This window comes from Pteropus vampyrus, unplaced genomic scaffold (assembly GCF_000151845.1).
Source record: "Pteropus vampyrus isolate Shadow unplaced genomic scaffold, Pvam_2.0 Scaffold42, whole genome shotgun sequence".
NCBI classification, from domain to species: domain Eukaryota; kingdom Metazoa; phylum Chordata; class Mammalia; order Chiroptera; family Pteropodidae; genus Pteropus; species Pteropus vampyrus.
This window is the reverse complement of record NW_011888823.1, coordinates 7,068,218-7,090,183: the sequence shown is the minus strand read 5'-3', so window position 1 is coordinate 7,090,183 and position 21,966 is coordinate 7,068,218. Positions and strand designations below refer to the sequence as shown.

General features: G+C 32.4%; 1 protein-coding gene and 2 pseudogenes across 1 annotated transcript in view; all 3 read left to right on the top strand.

The window, feature by feature from the left end:
• Positions 1–21,966, top strand: part of SPAG16 (sperm associated antigen 16) — a 755,650-nt gene that overhangs the window by 552,833 nt on the left and 180,851 nt on the right. Inside the window, exon 15 of the mRNA XM_011358649.2 lies at positions 1,885–2,011. Within this exon, the coding sequence (XP_011356951.1) occupies positions 1,885–2,011 (127 nt within the window). The remainder of the gene's footprint in view (positions 1–1,884; positions 2,012–21,966) is intronic.
• Positions 17,511–17,629, top strand: LOC111738718 (annotated as a pseudogene).
• On the top strand, positions 21,094–21,212 carry LOC111738730 (annotated as a pseudogene).

The window sequence follows — 21,966 nt, the reverse complement described above, 5'->3', positions numbered from 1 at the left end:
ATTTAGCACAATACTTGATTTATTAAAAGCATTTATTAGTAAATATTGACTTTTATTTCAATATTATCAAGCTGTTATACATTGATCATTTGACAGTAGTAAAAGTTAAATGTGAAAATATTAAAACTATTTAAATATTTATTTTTACCCAAGAAAAGGTTGAATGTTTAAAAAGTGTATTTCCTCAAATTTTAATATTCAGTGGAATAAAGCACACTTTAAGATTATCTTTAATTTGTAGAATCCAGACAAGAAAAATACATTGTTTATAACCTGCCTTTCATTAGAAGTGCATCCAAATTAAGTACTGATTAAAATTTATTTATTCTGTTCTCAGAATTGAAAAAATGTTCCATTGTTTGACTTCTGAAAGATGTCTGAAAGCCATTACTTCTGGAAAGACTTCTTTCTAATTTCCAACATTAACATTCCTTACTAATCCTGAGAAATTCCTTTTTTTGAAAATTGAATTTACTGATTCTTCACAATTTTTACAATACATGTTTTCATATCTGAAAACATTCCAAGTTCTCCATGTTCCTTTTGAGTCATAAAAAAGATTAAACATCCCATTTATTAGATTGGGGACAAGGTTGTTATATTGCTTCACCAGTAACTACAGTTATAGATTTTTAAAATGAATGACATTTGTTGCAGTAATGGTGTGTTTAGGGAAAAACAGAGTCCACATGGATACAAGATGCACATTTTTGACCGAAAGGATAGAAATCAAGAAGTAAATGAGAACGTAAATTGTGTGAGCTTGTTCGAAATGATAAAAAGGAAAATTGTACAGTATCAAATTATTTAACATTTTAAAATATTTAGAGAAAAAGTGAGATTATGATTTTTGATTTGACATTTAAAAAATTAAGTTAGAAGTGAAAGAGAAACAGTAGTGGTTGAATGAGAAACAGTATAATGATGTATCATAACATTATTTATGGGCCTGATGTAGTAAATATTCATATTTAATTGGTGAATAAACACAGAACTCAAATGATAGAATGATGAGAAGGAATGTAGATTATGAGTTGCAGAAACCCTTTGTACTCATCACTGTATTCGGGTCCCTGACATGAAGTGTATGTTCAATAAACATCTCCTGAGAGGCCAGCAGGAGGACCATGAGCTAGGCACTGATGCATCCACGTTGGTACTTCTATACCAGGAAAATACCTGTTCCTGTTTCCATAATACTTGAATCCATCTACACTTCCTCTTGTTTTGCAGCCCCTTTAAACAATTACCTTCATCTTTATCTTACTACATGTTACCCAAAAGCCCCAAGTATTTCTAGTAATTTTGTCTGTCTTATCAGACCACAATAGGCACTGTTTCCTTGCCATCAATTTCACCTTGATCTGGTAATTTTACCTTCTATGACAAAAACCCTTCCTTGTGTTCATTTGTTTTCCTACCTCTGTATTTATTTTTATTCTATCTGAGGAATAAATTTTCAGTTTTAACTAATTACAAGCATGTAAAGTGAGATTTCCTTTTAGTGCAGTGTTTTCATGTATATAATTTTATTGTGCAGAGCACATATATACACTATCTGTGATGTGTGCACATGGATAAATTACATGGGTGTGCATATTTTTGCTTTATTACATCTTCTAATATAATTAAATAATAAAAATTATTTTCTGAAAATAATAGTCCAAAATTTACTGTAAGATTTCATATATTTAAATTATTTCATAACAACTTTATGTTCAAGACAAAGGTATAATGAATACTTTTTTAGATTAGAGGAGTGTGTTCTTGCAGATTTAATAAAATTATAACACAAATCTCTTTTGTGTGTATGTTACTATATATTTTTGGACATATGAAATATATATATGTGTATACATTTCTTTATGTATATATTTTTTAAAGGGTCACATAATAGCATCCTGTGATTCCTGTGGAGTTACAAAACTATGGGACTTTCGGAAACTCTTACCAATTGTGTCCATTGATGTAGGTCCAAGTCCTGGCAATGAGGTGAACTTTGATTCATCAGGTAGGATTGTTGTTTGTTTGTTTGTTTGTTTAATATTTGTGACCAGTCTACTAACTTTAATATTTGTTCTGAAATTATTTTCTGTTTCCACTTTAGTTTTTTGGTGTTTTCTTCTACGTAAATTTCTGTTCTTAAAATTATGTTAGAATATATTACATCATATTTTATTTTATTATGTATTGTATCATGTCACATTATGAAATCATTATATTTATTACATATGTACAGGAAGAAAAGTAGAAAAGGTAAGTTTGTGTTAATCTAGATAATAACACAAGTTCCTGCCAGCACCATGCAATACCTTAGACCCTGTATCCCTTAGAATCACCATCTAAGGTAAGTAAATTGGGTTTTCTGAAGGCAAAATGGCTAAGAGTAAAGAAGAACAGTTTTGGCAACATAGAACTGAAATATTTTTAATTCAGTATTTTAGTCTTATAAAAATTTAATAAATTGCCCTATATTCTCTATATTTTATAATTCATTTGACATACATATTAATCTTATTGTTGCAACTATGTGCTCTACATTCTGTAATATTATTTGTGTTTAGAATTTTTTTGAAATAATAGAAACACTATCAATCTGATAAAATATTTTATCCTTGCTGATGATAAATAATGTAGCAACTGATATTAACAACCACTCAATGATTCCAATTGTCTATTTAGAAGGTTAAAATTTCAGTCATATCTTCATCTTTAATGATAACCTTTGCTAAGTAAAGAATGTATATCTGTTATTGGATACTATAACTTTTCTTTGCTAGTGTGATACATGTTTCACACTTTTTTAAAACCCTGAGTATTTTTTAAATCTCTGGTACTAATTTGTGGTAGATAGAAGTTGTACAGATAGCTATTTTAGATGAAAACAATAAAGATAGAATGTACATATAAAAATAATGTTTATGTTAAAATAGTCCATATTAATTCAATTTATACTTTCTGATATAGAAAATTTGCATTGACATCATAGTACTAAAGGAGTTTTAATTTGGTTTTCATAAACATTTTTACATTTTTAAATCCCTTTATATTACCTTGAGCTAGCATCTAAATATTCATGTCCTTGAATTTTGAACTCTGAAATTTCAAAATTTTTGGCTATGCTTTCTAATAATGTAAATTAAATTGTTTTTGAAATGCTGTACAATTAATAATAGATAAATATTTTACTGTCATTATTAAACATGTTGCCGCTTGCTTTTCAGCCCAAAAATTCTTCTCTATATTTAGTCAGGCAAACCTGGTTTTAAATAAATATCGGTACCTATCTTATTGTCACACAAGTCAATATTATCTTAAAGTTCCTGGTACACCAAATGTATTTTTTCTGTCATGATTTCTATATTCTTGATAATTCTCTAATACTAAGAAAAGCGTGAGAATTAAGGTGGAACAATAAGAAACATAAAAGGCAAAGACTGTAAACGAGAGACCTTGTTAATGAAAACATTTTATCAGTTAGAGGGAATATAATTTCAATCTCATCCCTTTGGCCATTTCTTTAAGGAACATACTATAATTACTTTTAATTCTATGTGTTTGAGAAATTAATCTCATAAGGCTTTTTCTCATTAAATAATGAAAAATTTGTGCTTCTGTAGAAGAGAAGTCTTCAATGACGATTTAAAAAGGTTAAGATATATTAAAATTTGAAGGAATAAGGAAGGGCAAACACAAGGTCTAATCAGGGCATGAAGAGAGACATGAAAATCAGAAAGTAAAATACCAGAAATTGTGTTCACCTTAAGAGAGTAAAAAAGTGCAAGTCAAATGTAAAACAAAATCAAAATAAGGATAGGGATGTCTAGATCTCTTCTAATCTGCATTTATTCAGGAAAAGATTCTTTAAAATAAAAGTATAACAAAATTATATCATGAAAGTATTCGGACTCTGAGGATAAAATCAAATCTAACTTTATAAGCTCAAAATATACATTTATTTGACATACTTTTATTTATTCCCAGTAACAAGGCAATACAAGCATATATGGTACAACCTTTTTCCAAGAAAGCAAGAGTATATTGACACTATTGACAATAATTAACATTTATTGAGAGCTTATATTAGTTAAGTTGTGCCAAATCAGGTTTCCAAGTTGAAAATCTGTGACAGAATTAAATTGTGCAGTTATGTACACTTGGGATGTTATTTGTCACAAGTTACCTGGTATAAGACAGGCTCTGGTCTGCTTTCTTAGGTATGCCCTTGGACTTGAGGAAACATACATGTAATATCATTATAATATCATATAATGCATGTGGAAACATTGATAGTACTCTGAGATATTTAATATAAGGAATGTGAGGAGTTGTTAGATATTCTAAATAATCAAAGAAACAAAAATTTCTAACCACATTTCATATTTCTGGATCAATTTACTTGAAAGTCGTTTTGAATTTATGAGGTATGTTTTTTAAGAACTGTTCCCATAAACAATGACTTATTTTTATAAATATGGATTTCTTGTCACTACAAATCCAACACAGTATAGAAATAAATGGGGTAGAGGTCACTAAAAGACTGAAATTTTTGTCCATAACATTTGACTTCAATTTTTATGTATATCAAAATTGCCTCATTATTTATTAGCCTCATAAGTAAATCTTTTCATTTTGAATTTATAGAAGTAAATATGTACTACAATTTAATAAAAATAAAAATGAAATACAATTTTATCTGTTTTAAAATTGTGATTCCTCGGTATATCATTTTAAAAATGTATCTTTGATAAAAAATATTTGAAAACCAGTGATGTAGAAAAAGAATATATGCTATAATTCAGACACTTAGATCTTTACCACCTTTTAGACTTTACCCAAACTATATAATCTCTCTGAACTGTTTCCCCATAGAAACAATAAAGGAGACAATTTCTTACAATATTCTAATGTGTTTCAAAGGCATAAAGTATATTCTGTAATGAAGAAATCCTAGTATAGTAACCTACCATGTTTTATCCTAGCTGGAAGGAATTTTAGAAGTCATTCCATTCATTTCAGGGATGAGAAAAATGTGCGTACATATTGGTGTGTAAATAAGATGCCTGAGGTTGTGTGCTAGTTTAGAAGGTTTCCAGTGAAAACATAAACACCAAGAATAAATATTAAAAGAAACTTGCATCAAACCTCCTTTTTATGTAATATTACACATAATTTAAATGGTTAACTAAGAAGTAAAGTTATATATATATATATGAATATATATATAACATTATATATACGTATATAATTAAAATTCAAAGATTTAAAGATGTATGAATCACCATCTAGAGTTTAGCTTTGCTGTTGCTGTAAGCAATCTGCTTCTTACACATTTAAAAAAGGAGTTGCATGTGGCATAGCATTATTTACATAATGTTTTATTTGCAAATATATTGCCTGTGACAAAACAGCTTATCTGTGTTTATAGATATATACATATATTAGTATATATTTATAATTCTTGTATTTGTAAAGGGATAAGTGTTTCTTTCTCATTAAACAGAGAGCCTCCTGGTAATATAATGCTATGCACTGCTGTAAAGATTCACTATCTAAATAATATCTCTCACTTGGTATATTCAAATGGCATATGTTTTATCATTCAAAAATTTATTACAATTTCAGGAAATGTTAAATGGAATTGCACAAAGTAATAAAAAATGAACCATGAGAATTTATATATACACTTCCACATTTCTTATTTCATCATGTTTATATAGTGTAGCAATACAGTGTTTTCCCCTTCTTCGTAAAAGGTAATTCCAGTACATTTGCAAAGTCACATCCCTAAAAAATGCAGGAGCTGAATCTTGAACCAGATAGGGACTTTCTGGTAGAAAGCTTATCAATATAAGATTATCAAAATAGGCGAGGTTTCCTACCATTTTGAGAAAATCCTAAATATTCTCCACAAGCAGAACCACAATAAAAATGCTAAAATGGGAGGTGGGAGGAGAGAATGACCCTATTGGAAAACACGAGAATTACAAGATTCCTCCAGTATTTTTCAAAATATAATAAGATAATCCCAAAATCTTTGGTTCAGATTGGATGTATTGGTTCCTGTTAGTAAAGGTTACAGTTCATTGTTTTGCATTCAAAAGGCAGATCATAGTTAATTCCTCCTAATGAAAGCGCTGTAGCATAAAGGAAGAAAGCACTCATTTAAAAATTAGAAGGCCTGATTTTGAATTTTGTCTGCACTACTTATTAGCTGAATGGTCATAGTGAAATTTCTAAACATTTCTGAGCCTACTTGCATGTGAAATATTAAAAATCTATCAGGATTTCCATTTCCAGCCAAAATGAGGTAACAGGGACCATATTTACTCTACTGCCTAAAATAGCTAAAAAACAACAACAATAACAACAACAACAAAAACAGACAAAAATATGAAACAATGGTTTTCAGACATTGAATATTGGGCAATGAAAGACAGTGATACCTGAGAGAGGGAAGGAAATCAAATGAGCCCGCCGACAGCCCCAGAATACAGATTAGAGAAAGTTTTCAGGCCACAACTCAGAATGGGTGGAAACCAAAGGAAATCTGGCAGTACCCCAGAGCTGAGGAGTCAGAAAGGGCAGGCTAGGGAGGCCAGGGCAGCTAGAGTTTGCAGGGCAGACTATGGGACAGGAGAGAGCAGCAGAGAGAGAGAGAGAGAACGAGAGTGAGAGAGAGTGCACGTGCACCCTAGAGCGAGCTCAGGAAATGTGCTGATGATCTCCTCCAATCTTTAGATGAATGGGAATCGATACCTGGTAATCTAAGGCTAGGGAAGAAATGTGTCTGAAGAGTTAAAAGGAAAAATCCCCAAAGCCCATCCAAGCCTAGGAATAGTTTGTGTTCCCACAAACCAGAGTGGAAAAACCTTACAATTCAAAGGAACAGGGGTAGGCAAACTACTGCCCATGGGTCAGCTTGGCCTGAGTTCATGTATAGTTTTAATGGAACACAGCTACACCCATTCATTTACACAATGTCTGAGGCTACTTTCGTGCTACAACAGCAGAACTGAGTATTTGCCACAAAGACCATATGGCCTGCGAAACCCAAAATATTTAATATTTGGCTCTTTACAGAAAAAGAGAGCTCAGAATTGTATTACCTTAATAGTGGGGCAAGCTCAGCCCAAACCTCTGGATCTAGTCCCTTCACTTATGTCCTTTGAACCATCTAGGTTGGCTTGTATAAAAACCTATTTAACCTTTACTACAACTCAATGAAATTGTTACTTTTATCCCCTTTCCACGGACGAGGAAACAGACATAGGGAAGTTAACAACAAGCCCAATGACTGCTAACTGATCCTACGTGACATCAGAATTCAAAGAGAGTCTGATTTTTGAGACTAAAATTTAAATTTTACATTATTCTGCCTCTCATTTTACTAATAGTATTCACTTTCATATTAATATATGACATGTTAAGAGAAATGAATCATTTGCTATGAATATTGCAATAATCTCAGTAATGACCACTTGACAGTGTTTGACTCAAAGCTGACTAAGACACAGAATCTTGTCAATAATTGTCAATTGTCTCTGGGAAGAGAAAGGAAAAGATCTTCCTAGTATTATTTGCCAGATTTTTTGATGTGTCTTATGTTCAAGAGCCTATATGCTCCTAACAGGACCTGGAACTCTAACCCCACACCGTGGTATAAATTTCTATTCGAGTAATCAGGGCTGGATTATGTACCTCCAGGGCCCCTCTTTCTGCCATATTTTTAAAAGTCCCAGCCTGATTATAAACTGAAATAACAAAAGAAAGTAAACTAACCTAATCTCTTTTACCTCTAAGGCATAAGGTAGGACCAACCTAAATTGCTTCTCCTATGAGCAAGCGCATTCTACCACATCGATTTCCTGGGAAAGAAAACCACAAGGAGAGAGGGTAAAATACAAGAGATAAAAGGTGACCAAATGACCCTGCTCAATTATTTATAATCACATTATTTCATCCCCTTTTTGAGTGGCTCTATTGTGTATGTAAATCCATTTTGTTCTTGAATAGAATATGGGCCTCTCTGATACTGGAGAAAGGAACTGGAGGAACTAGAGGAAACCAGATTATGTATCTCCCTTGTAGACTCAAGTGTTTGATTAATACCTGGGATGAAGCATATTATATTCCAGGACCTTGGCAAGGTGCTTTCTCTTTTAATCATTATAACACTCTGAGTCTGGTGCCATTTCTCCCATTTTAGAGAGTTTTGAGAGGTTTGATTATATATGTATATTGATAAATATACACAAGCCTGAATTGCATTTCATTTAACTGTTAGCTCTAGAAAATTGTAAAGTAAAAATTTTAGAGATTCAAGGGACTGTTTTATACTTTATCTGAAAAAAAAAAAACTACATCGTCTCTTTACTTTTGTCGTGCTATCACCTATGTTAGAAGTAACTTTATTTACCTGACAGCAAGTATAGAAAATAATATTTTAATAATAGTGTGACTACCCTGAAAACTTTAATTAAAATATATTTCAAAGACATATGAATTTAGGGATAATAGTCATAATTGTACCAAGTGTTATAGCTATAATCCAGCTCTGATGGTCTATTGTCCATTCTGATTGGTTGATTGCAATGCCATATCAGTTGTTAAGTATTTAAACTATCATCCCAATAATGGGTCATAAATTCTGACAGCTGAAATTTATTTGAGTTGCATAAATTATGACAGGTTAATATGAATGAAAGATACTGACTTTTTAAAAACATTATAGAATGTAAACGTGAAAAGTTGTATACTTAACCTAATGACAATATCATTTCACAAACTATGAAGCCTCTCTTTTGGAATTGCCTTCACAGTTTTAAAAGTAATCATTTTATAGCCTCAACAGTCACAAATATCTGAGTCTGGATTGAATCCGTAGAGACATCTAGAAATTATTCATATCTCATGAGTCAGCAAAGGACATTTGAGTCAATCATGAAGCAAGGCTCTAAAGAATAAAGATTGTTGTTCCTCTGTGATTTGTAATGTAAAATTGAGCACAACACAATCTTCGGTGATTTTATCATTTCTAAAAGGAGACGTTTGGATTAGGTGACTTTATCAATTGGATTTACAACTTAAATTTTACATTGCATTTTCCTGTGTTCATTAGGACATGGTATTCTAAATAATATTCTAAAATAAAACTTAAGTGCTTTCTATACTATTTAACCTAAAAATAAAATGTCAAAATGTAAGTAAAACATTCCACTTTTTTTTGATCTAGAAAGGAAATACAGTTTGACATAAAAATCAAGATTATTTAAAAACCAAGTCTCAAATTTAAATGATAGCTGTACTGCTCAGTAATACAAAACTTTTATTCTTACGCACCTAGTAATACATTCGGACTCCGTAGTAGCAAGAGCTTTTTTGGGGAAAAAAAAACTTTAAGTGCCAACATTTTAATAAATCAGTAACTCCGTAAAATTCTTTATGTAGGACTATATGAGATCATAAAAATCTGACCCATTCTGGTTAAATCAGAACAGGAAATAATTAATTCATCTTACAAATTACAGCATTATGCAGGTGCAATCAACTATTGCAGGGCACCTACCTGGATGTTACAGTGATACAAAGAAGTCACACTTCTGTTGTTAATTACTCAATTTTCTGTAGCATTTTGTAAATAAATATAGTTTCAATTGTTGCTTAGCTCTCTAAGGTAGTTGTGCTACATAGAAGTATATTTGTAACATTATAGGTGTAGACGGTCAAAAGGTACTTGGAAATATTTCATATGTAAATAAAATATCTCTTTGGAAGTTTATTTCAAAATTAATATGCATAATTATATACAAATAATTTAAGTCCAACAAATGTTCAAATAATGACTATAAATTAGTGCCATCATATTTAAGGAAGATTTATTTTATAGTATTAATGTAATAAGCATTTTTCAAGTGTATTTACAGTAGTTATATGCATATAACAATACGCTAATGCCAAACTATTTTTCAAGACATTTAAAAAATTCAAAAAGATTTGTATCTATATAGCAAGTGTGAAAAAATAATTGCAGAACCAGCTATATCATAACATCATGTAGGCCATAAAATATTCCAGTGGATATAGTTAGCTATGCCTATATGTTTGCAGATATAATAAAAATTACATGTACATGGTAGCATAGCCCATTTTGAAAGATGACAAATACCATTTTAACACATATGCTAAACAAGAAAAATGCATTTATATAAAGTAATAAGGCATAATCAGACCTTTAATTTTTCTAAGGTATACACCGTGATGGTATTCAGAGGAATGTATTATGTTAACCTCATAGCATATAATAGTTTATTAGATTTAAAATTAATATGGTTAAAATTTGCAGTCCACATGCATTTCATGCTCAAAGTGAAGTAGCCCAAGCATTTGTCTTTTTTTTAATAAACTGTGTATACAAAATTAAATAGATAATCATCCTTAATCTGCCAAGCTGATACTTTTTAATGGGATAATCCTTTAAGGGAAAATTACAGTTCAACAGATGTGCAAATCAACCCAAAATAAATAGCATGCCACTGTTGGAGACGGAGACTGCACAGTTGGCACTTGTGATAACTTGCAGTTATACTTATCTAAAATTAAATTTCAAACAATATTCAAATATGATTTACTCAAATCTGATTGAGCTCAGAAGTATCTTCCACACTTGTAATATAAGGAGTTTAAATAAACATAGTTTAAAATCATCTTCATACAATATTCCATACTATGCACTCTACTACTAAAGAAAAAAAAAATTGAAAAGAGGAAACAGTGTGCTATTGTTATTATAAACATCAACACTCTGTAAGTGTTTTAAAAATGAGTTTTATAAACATCTCTGAATAACAGATATGCATTTCAGGCCATGCTTTCTATCCAAGAATTTTATCATTTACTCCTTTGTATTTTTGTTGGTGTAATGGTGGAAATTATATTAATTCAATTGACAAGTATTTAGTGTAAGCCTAATATCTTCCAGGTACTGTTCTAAATTCTGAGATTTAGTGATAAAGAGATAGATAAAATTCTATTTAAAAAAGTAAATTGAAGCAATAGATATGAATCTGCAGGTAACTGGGAAACTGTAAATTAAATGGTTCCACATTCAATATGCTATATGTGCCATCAGATTGTTATTTGTAAAGAAAAGGATCCTGTAGCTGTGTAAGGAGCAGGAGAAAAAAGATGAGCATTTCTGTGAAGTTAACTATATAATTATCCATTACTGTTCCCATGGACTCGGTTTAATTTGAATTTTTGATTACTGTGCTTTATTCTATTATCCTTTCACTATGCTTTTCCTAGTGTTTGATTTGCTCCTTCATCCATGCTGCATTAGGAAACATTTACCCTCACCAAACTTTCATTGTAACAATGATGTTTCTGCTGCTTCTGCTTCTTTCTCTTTTATCTACTTCTTTCCTCTTCCTCTTCCTCTCACTTCTTAGCTCCCTTCTCTCCATCTGACCCTCTCCCTTCTTTTTCTTCTTCCTAATGTACAAAAAGCTGAGTTGATCATACTTCTCAGCATTAATTGACAATAATCATCAGGTTTTATTATTTTTTCGATGAGGGAATTCCCTATCCCTACTGTCATTCCCTCCAGGGAAGTTTTTAAATGTCTCTGATATGTTTTCTAGATTTGCAGATTATGTTTGAAGAATATACAGAATTATTTTGTCTGTGTATATATATAAGAACTTCTAAAAACTATGTTTGTTATACATTCTATTCAGGTTCTTGATTTTTCATTCTATACTATGTTAACTTTTACCTGTGTCAATATACGTCTTTTAGGTTTATCAGTTCTGTCTACTGGTGGTTTTCCATTTTATTTATGTTATCATTTATCCATTGTGCTAGCAATGAGCACCTAAGTTCTCTGTTAGCTCCTGCTTCTTCACTATATGCTGCACTAAGCATCCTCATCTATGGCTTCTGTGAGAGTTTATCCATGATATATACCCAGGGTGAACTTTTTGTGTTCAGGGTGGACTTTCTGTGCCATAGAGTGTATATTATTTCATTTCATTGAGTATTGTCACATTGCTCTTTAGGATTACTATATGAGTTTAGTCTTTCCAGAAATCTCATTATCAACAATGATGGTTCTATAGACTAGATTGTGACCCCTCCAAAAAAAATTTATCCACATATACAGAGACACTTTGACATTGTTAATATTTAGAGATGCTTAGCTTTTACTACTATCAGACTGACAGCAATGTTTTATAATTAAATTAGTTTGTTTTTGTTTTTAAGAATCTTCTTAATGGTATTTGCATCTCTATGAGCTTACATGTGAAAAGTGTTTTTATGTTAAGAGAAAAATTATGTTAGTGAACTTTGGAGTATTTTTCTAGGCATTCGGGAACTGGGGAACAATGGGAAAGAGTGTTTAGAGAACTCATCTCAATATGGGAGTCCTTTTAGTAATAATACTTTACATTTGTATAGCAATTCATTTATTTTAATATCATTTGTTTCACCAGCAGATTTTTTAATTCTTAGTCCTCTGAGTTTTTCATTATCAAAAATGACTTCTCTTTTAAAATGTTTTACACTGATTTTTTGTTGTTGTTGTTGTTTCTTTGTTTGCTGTAGTTGGCATTCAGTTTGTTTTGAGATAGTTGAACTAGGTCATATTTCTAGATTTGTTACCTTCATTCTTTGGTGTAGATCCAAAACATCCTGTAACTTTTCTTTGTTTTTGTTTTTGTTTTTCTTCCTTAAATTGTAGTCTCAATTAAATATTGATACTCATAAGGAAGCCTTGATCCAGCTTTGGAGTTTGGAACAACCAATTGATCATAATGCAATGAAACTGTGTTGATAGTAGTACTCAATAGCCCCGTCATATCTCAGTCAACCAGATAAAAATATCACCCTACTATTTTCAGTAATGAAAGTATGACTTGTATTAACAAAGCCATATTTGCTACGATTCCAAGTCAATTAGCTTTCTCATGTGATAAAATTATCAGAGATTCTCATTTTGTGTTGAATGGTAAAATAGAGCATTAGTCACACTAATTATAAAATAATCCTCAAAAATAATTCAAAAGGGGATATTTGAACACCAGTCATGAAAAGATAATAACAGAAGACAATTTGAAAATAAATTAAATGTGTAAGCATAAGGTATGATTGAATATCTCCTATAGGGGAATACCATGTGAGCATTAAAATGTCATAAGTGTGTATATGATGAAGCACAAAGATAAATTTTCATGATACATGGTGAAGATAAATGTAGTGACAAAACAGAGTATAAGACATGATTTCACAAAGAGTGGATGGATAGATGGATAGATGGATAGATAGATAGATAGATAGATAGATAGATAGATCGATCGATCGATAGATAATAACCATGCAGGCCGATCAGCAGATGGATGTTGTACTATTCGTCCTTCACTGGCTCTGTCCCTCCATTCATCCATTTTTGTTCTTCTCTGCCCTCCCCTATTCTCTGGGAAAGCTGACTTGCCCTTGACTTATGTTTAGAATTGACCAATGAAAGGCACTGATAGGAGAGGAGAAGGCAGGAGGAGAGGTTGGAGCATATATTCTGTCTGTTCCCGCCTTGGATGCATTTTTGGTGATGGCTACCTTACTTGATGGCTATAGCTCTTGTCAGGCAGCTCAGCTTCTATGGGTTTAGTTCTTAGCCAGGTTTCACTTAGGTCATTTCTACTCTTCTGGCCTAGTATAGGTTAACAACTTCCTAATACTCCTAATTAATGTATTTATTTCTTCTTTATTTTCTCCCCTCTGTAAATAGTCCCTGCATTAATAAGCCTCTAAAATTTCCATCTGAGTGTGTGCTCTTTGTTTTCTGCCTGGACCCTGACTGAAAGAGACGCACATAAAACACTTGGCATTATGGTCACCAAAATGTGTATAGGCATTCTCTTTGAGGTGTATTCCCTATGTTCTAAATTTTCTAAACAAAATACGTAATAAATTTGAATATAAATAAAATAAAGTAAAAAAAAAAAACAACCTATATTCCTATACATACATGAAAGAAAAAAATAGCACACAAATAAATAATGCTGGTATCTTTTAAGCTTCCTATTGTGGTTGGCTAGATTAACCCTAATGATCCCCTACAAGCAACCTGAAGTCCTGCCTATCTCCTCCCAAAAAGAGCCAGAAAGAAAGAAGCAGAAAGACAGATGAAGATTCATCTGAAGCCAAATGAAAGATGGCCTTTATATGTAGGAGAGGTTAACACTTAATCCCTCAAGTCTTCACTTTTGCATGGAGGGAAGGGACCTAGAATATTTGTAGCCCCTCTCTACTCCATTTTTCCCTCCCTCCTTCCACCCTTTGTGAAAGTGGAGTTTTGCTTAACTAAAGAGTTGAAGAAGAACCAAGCAAGTCCCACTGAATAAATCCTCCAGTGACCTTTACCTTGGGAAAGTCTCCCCTCTGATCACATTCATCACTTTCAGCGAACTACTCCAATAGCAGAAGCCTGAGTCTTTGCAAGTCTGCCAATAATTGGCCGGGCAGGGTTAATTAACTGTGGGAACTGTTAGGACACTGATGAGCCTGCATATTTATATTTTAAATTAACCCTTATCATATTAAAGGTGGTATTTTGATCTCTATCCCTATAATTCCTGTGTCTATTCTCTAGTGGTTCCAAAATAGAACAGGAAAGGAAAGAGCATTTTATTGGTGCTGTCAAACCACAGTAGCATTTAGATTCCTTTATTATGCCCACACGAGACATTATTTTTAATCTGTACATTTTTTATTCTAAATGTTTTATGTGATCATGGCCGACATTTTTAAGAAAGCAATATGGAAAATACATAAAAGAAAAATAAATCACATGAAATCATACAAATTATAGTTTAAAATTTTATATTTCTTGAACTCTATGTAAACTTACTGTATAATTATATATGATATAAAGTTACTGTATGTTACTAAATATTGTGTGGGTCCCAGGCCTGGCAGGTCTCAGGTCTGGCTGTGATCCATGCTCACAGCTCAGAATAGGACCCCAGATTTAGAATGTTACATTAGTGTAGTAGGGCACCTGCACCTAAAATATGTGAACGTACTTCAGTTTATTGTATCACGCATGTGTGGCTGAATGCCACTATTGTACTCTGCTATGTGTGGAGCCATACGGTCCCCTGGAGAGCAGAAGGGGAGCACAAGAAAGGGAGCGGAAGAAAACTAGAGCAGATATGCGCTCCCCACAATAAAGTTGGTGCTCGCTGTTTCATCCTCCTGTCGGCCACTTGTGCATTCTTTCAACTGGCGTCTCACCATCTAAACCTTCCCTTCTTGATCAGCTCAGTACTGACATATTGTAAAAATACTATATGTTACTAAGTATAGTTAAATATATATAAACACAATATAGTGTTTTTACACTTTATATTTATATCCTAATCTGACACATCTAACCTTATATCTTACAGTATTCTAATAATACAGTATTTTACACTTTATATTGAGCCTTTTTTCATTTTAATTAATGTCAGAGGCAATAGAGCAGTTAAGAACAATAGCCTCCCGAGTGACACTGGTTGATTTTGAATCCAATTCTCCCACTTATTAGGTCTTTAACTTAGGACACATTTCTGAATGTTTCTATGCCTAAATTTCCACCTCAGTGAAGTGAGAATAACAAAACAATACCTGTTATATTTTTCGTAAACATTATGAAATAATCTATATAAATATGGTGGAAAGGCTTAAATCTCTGCTCTCCCATGTGTGCATTCTAATGAGAGAAACAGAGAATTAACTCTTTATCTCTGTTTCTCTCTCTCTCTCTCTGTCTCTGAAACACAATCTCAAACATACATTATGAGAGTGTATATGTGTGTGTATATGTGTGTGCATATATATGTATATTTAATATACATAATATAGTTATGTTCTATAAATAGATTTATATATAACATATATCTAAATTAAAAGTTTCACAAAACAATATTCTTAGTACATGTGATGCACTCTGATATTTTCTGTAATATTATTTTTAATTATGTACTACATTCGCTTTCCTGACCTAGTTATTGGTTTCTAGTTGCAATGTGGAAAATCCTGTTCTAGCAGATCCCTCAGGCCAGTGTCTATAACCCCTCCAGATGCATGGTACTCATCTGTCATGCTGATAATTCTTTGTATCAAGTTTATATAAGGAGTGGTAGTTTGATTTGCCTCTTTATTTATTATTTACTCTGTGTGGCTTGTGATGGAGTTGACTTGAGGAAATGTATGCTGAGTTAATTGCCTGAGAAAAAAGGGAAACAAGCTCCCCAGGAAGGTTCAGACCCCCAATATGAGCAAACCTCTACAGGGTGTATTGCTACCTGTGGTAAATCAAAACCTAGGCAGCCTGAACATGTCGGTACACCAAATCCGGCTACTTCACCAGAACAGTTTTTCCTTTGGGATACTATATTAATCATTTTATGTCATTTTTAAAAACTAAATAATAATGATTTTGTAAGCTCTGTTTGAATTTTTTCTGTTAGTGGTTTCTAGAAACATCTGTCATTTTATAGGATAGAACATTGACTAAATTCTCAGATGAAATAAGGTGCTTAGAAAATAACTTGCAAATATCATGCAAGTCATAATTTGATAATCCTTGGACATTTATGATTATATTGTAAAAATCATTTCTTAAACTATAATAATATCTGAAATGTAAATTATTCTATTTATTCGTTGCTGACCAATATAATTTAATTCTATGCCACTTTAACTCTTCATTTTGTATTAAGAAAGAACAGGTTCATAATTTGACTCTTTTATCTTAAAGTCGTAAATTTCATTTTAAAGTGTTGAGCTTAGAAATGAATTGGTGAATGTCTATTTTAACTTTCTTTTGAGAATTTCCATCCCAAATGCCAGGCAGTATTTTGCATTTTGGTCATTTTTCTTTTTTGAGATAATGAAGGTGGGGACTCTTTACAACTGCAGGCAATTGCTTTGAGCTCTAAGCACTTTGAAGAGATTAGCCCCATTGATATTCTCTTCATTTTTTTGGAGAGAAATATTGAATTCCCTTGATTATCAGAAGACATACAGCTATTGAATAGAAACTGCTTTTGTCTAGCAGATAGTATGATACTGAATATTCTCTTCTCAAAGACATATATACAACATTAGAACATTCTGTAAAATGATTGGGAGTTTTATTACACTGACTTGTTAATGTTGTCGGAAACTACAAACTTAAATTTGGTAACATCTTTCTGGAAAATATCCTTAAAGGAGTTTGAATCTGGATTGTACTGTTATTAAGTGAGCCAACTTGGTAATGAGCAAGTTAATTATCCTTGGGATAAAAAGAAGGTGGGGGAAATGGCATGATTTCTGCCAGCAATACAATAATACAATGAAAAATATACAAATGAACTATTTGAAGGTCTGTCTACCTAGTAAAACTTAACTGGACAGCGACCTGTGTCTTCCGTGTGAGTTCAGTCAAGGTATCTTTCTTTGATTTAAAAATTTTCCACTTTGTCTATGGCCATGCTACCCCGAACAAGCCCGATCCTGTCTGATCTTGGAAACTAAGCAGGGTTGGGCCTGGTTAGTACTTGGATGGGAGACCACCTAGGAAGACCTGGTGCTATAGGCGTTAAAAAATAAAAAATAAGGGATTATAAGCCAATAAGGTCCTTGCAATCTGTGAGGTCAACCAAGAATTGCCTCACCTAAAAAATAAAAAAATTTAAAAATTTAAAAATAAAAATAAAAAAATAAAAATGTTCCACTTTTCTAGAACTCAGATAAAGCCTTATTAATAATATAAGTTTTATGCCAGGTGACTCCACATGCATTATGTTGTTCAGAGAGATTCAGTTACCAAAATCTCAATTCAAATGACTTTCTGTCATTAAAAACAAGTCTTCTGTGGGAGAGAGGTATAAACATATATTATATATAAGAATATTATAAAATACATATGATGTATATATCACACACACACACACACACACACACATTTATACAGTTTTAATTCCAGTGTTGTAGTTCTATCTAGTGTCTGGCTTAAATACAAGAGCTTCATCTACTGATTAGCTTGCTCCTGCAGGCAATCAGTTAGATACTGAAACGTTTTGAAGGTCATCTCATCCTTCCCTTTCTGAAAGCATCCCTTGAAGTTTAACAGCTTAGCATGTTTCTGTTGCCTTTGTGTTCCTTGCTCTGTTATACATACATAAAAAGGGATATTACTTGTATTCAGAGAAGGTAATAAAAATGTGTGATTTAGAAAATAAGGTTATCATCAAATAAGCCTTTTATTTATACTATTCAGACTGTCTGTCTTTAGGATATCACAAGTATTGATCAGTTTCAGGTCAACTGGATATGTGAAATAGAAGTGACATGCATTAAGCTCATGATTATATAAGCTCATGATTATATCTTATGTATTTGATTACGTGATGCACTGCTATAACCCCCCTTTTTTTTACTGCATGTGCGTTTGAGATAATCTAGCTGTGCAAACTCTAAGAGCCAGTTTACTAGGAAAGAAATTGTCATATAATTTTAGACATTTCTCTGGTGTTATAAATTAAAAACTACTACCACCTCCATTCCTACAACTTCATAATTCCTCAATTTCACCCTGGGTGAAATTCCTCACCCTGGGTGAGCTCCCATGTGTCACTGGGATAGAGTAATAGGGATGGATGGGTGTGAGATTTCCTGAAAGATGTCGAGGGTCAGAAACTTTATCTTCTGCCTTTGTCTCCAACAGCACTTCACAGGGGCTCTATGTTCTGTGACTCCTTAGCCCTTGAAACTAGTGTCAATGAGATTTTTCCAAGATTAATACATCTTTCAAGGAACTAAGATATGGTAAGAAAATTCTAATCTACAGGTTCGGTCACTGCTTCTTAGGGCCACTGATTTAGTTATGTTGGACCTTAATTATGATGGGAAAAACTTGGAAGACTAGTTTTGGGCTCATATACATTGAGATAGATTGTTCATAAGTGCTTAGAATCTCAAAGCTCTTCTTTTAGAGTGTACTTTTCTCTAATTTACAAAATGTGTTTTGTTCTTTTGTTGCACTTTGGTGATTTATTTGCATTTCCCTTGTACAATTATTTCAGTAAATATTTGTTGGTTGATATCTACAAAGAAAACGTTTATTGAGGGCCTTTAACTCTAGCCATTTTCAGTGCATTTTTGTGAGCTTTTCAGATGGTTTTTGAAAACTGCTCATTAAACTCTTCTAAAGCTTAAATTTGAGCATATTTTTTCAGCAATTTTGACTTGCTTTTAAAGGAGAACTTTGGCTCCGTTAGATGCTAAAATGAAAGAGCTCCCAATGACCAAAGCTGAAATAATTTGATCATCAAAATAAATAATGATAGCATTATATTATAATCCAAATAATATAATAAATTTCCATGAGTTCACACTGATGTAAACAAATGCTTGAATAAATAAATAAATAGAAGAAATGACCATTCTTTACAGAATAATTTCAATTAATGATGTAGAAAAAATTAAAGAAAGAGAAAATCACCATTAGAATAGAGTGTACTGGTACATCAGCTCTACTCCTATGTTGTAAAAGAATTTTATCTTGTTCCATAGATTCAGTGGTTCCATAAATTGCTAGTTGAAGAATCAGATTTGAAAATATTGATTTGCAACTGATATCAAGTGTTACTGAAGTTCTTTAAGAACAATCAATCAATAAATATTATATCTTAAAGTGAAAAATTATTAATGTTGAAAAAATGTAGTTTGTGTTATTTGCATGAATTAATATGATGATAGGTGATGAAAAATCAATGAAAAAAATCAGTAGCTTAACACAAAAATGCTAACTCCTAACTCACATTAAAGTAATGGGAGGAGGCCATTCCTCCATGCAGATGTGGCCCAGGATGGCAAAGCCTCTTCCACTTCCAGCACGCAGTTTTAGAGATCACTGTCAGTGTCAACATCTAGCCAACAGACAAGAGAAGAAAAAAATGGAAAGCATCCTCCCTAAACCACCTTTGCACAGATATAAAATAAACCTTTTCTACTACCAGGGCTAGTTGCTAGATAGTTATCCCTTGAACATGAATATAAGGTTGAAAAATTATAGGCTAGACCTAAGGAAAATTGTAAAAATTACAATGAAAAAATTCTCCAAACAGATCTTAATATACCCCTCTTATCAGTTCACTTTACCCTGTAGTTGTAGTTTTTCGACTAAGCTACTGAGTTGTCTTTCAAAGGTTTATTTTAGCAAATGGCTATTCCGTCCATGCACAAAGAAAGTGAAATAACCCTATAATTTTGTGGATTTTTTTAAAGGTAAGCTAACAAAAAGATTCCTCTTCTTTTCCTTTGATTCCAAAGAATGTACAGTTTTATATTCTTTTCAATAAGACAATCTTCCCTGAATTTTTATTCATGTCTCATATAGCAATAGAAGTACAGAAATGGTCAATTTTTTTTTTTTAAAGCTTCCTGGACTTTCTCATTCTCCCCTGAGATTCTCTAGTAGGATTTATTGTGTGTATGTTTATACATATGTGTTTTTTTTTTTTAAGAATTTTTACCAAAAAGAAAAAAAAAAACATGTTTTTGTGAAGTTACAATTGTTTTTCTAGACATTAGTAGCAGATTCCTGGTTAGAATTTTGTGCTAGATTATTTTTAATTTCTATTTGTGGAAACTTTTATTTATTTACAATTAGTATTAAACCCTAACTCTAGGAATGTTCATTACTATAGAATAATTATTAGAAAATTGATTAAGGTCTAATTTCAAGGATAACATTTGCTCCAATAGTGGCAACTCCCAGTATGTGAGTATTATATTTATATAAAACTAAAATCCTCTTTCTTGCCAAGGGATATGAGATTATGGGCCTCCCAGACATGTTTACCCTATTTCTTGCAGAAAGGAGCATCATTCATACCATGGTTTAAGCTCAAAACCTCTGAATTTTCTCTCTTTTGTCTTAACATATGGAGTATTAACAAGTGCTATTTTGCTTGAGAAAGAGCTGCACAATCTCCTTCCCTAGAAATGTCTTTAACAAGACTTACCTGGTCATGACAGTTCCTTCTTTAAAATCCTTGATACTACAGCCATGACACCCTGAACAAGCCCGATCCCGTCTGATCTTGGAAACTAAGCAGGGTCAGGCCTGGTTAGTACTTGGATGGAAGACCACCTAGGAAGACCAGGTGCTGTAGGCAGAAACAAATTAAAAAATAAGGGATTGTAAGCTGACAAGGTCCTTGCAATCTATGAGGTCAACCAAGGGTTGCCTCGCCTAAAAATAAATAAATAAATTAAAAAAGATAAAATCCTTGATGGGAGCTACTGTCCTAACAGCCATTTCTTTAGCATTACAGGCACTGTCAGGATTCTACATCTTTGCTCTGTGAATCCCTGTCTTCTTTTCCGCCTGGAAAACCCTTATCTGAATGTTCTATTCAGATATCACTTTTTCTAATATTGCTTCTACTTTTCAACTCCAGTCCCTCAAGCAGAATAAATTCCTTTCTAATCTATGTTCTCATTGCACTTCGTATGGATCTTTATTGCATATGAAATTGCATTAGAATTAATTTATGTTTCACCTGCCGTCTCCCTTGAAGTACTGAATTCCCGAAGAAAGACACACGTAATTCCCGAAGAAAGACACACGTATTCACCTTTGTCTCCCACACCTTTGACATTGTGCCTGGTTTATTGCTGGTGTTCAATAAATGTTTATGGAATTACTTTGAAGTTAATTTTATGCTGAAATTGATGTGGTTAAAGCAGAAGGAATTCTGGAGCTATCTTTGGCCTGAGATATTTGCATGTAATAATTAAATTTACATTTAATAACTAGATTATATAGTTTATAATCTGGATTACAAAATCTAAAACACAAAGACACTGATTCTTCAATGTCAGAGATCCTCACTTAGCCTTCCCTACATAGAAATGGACATTTTTGTA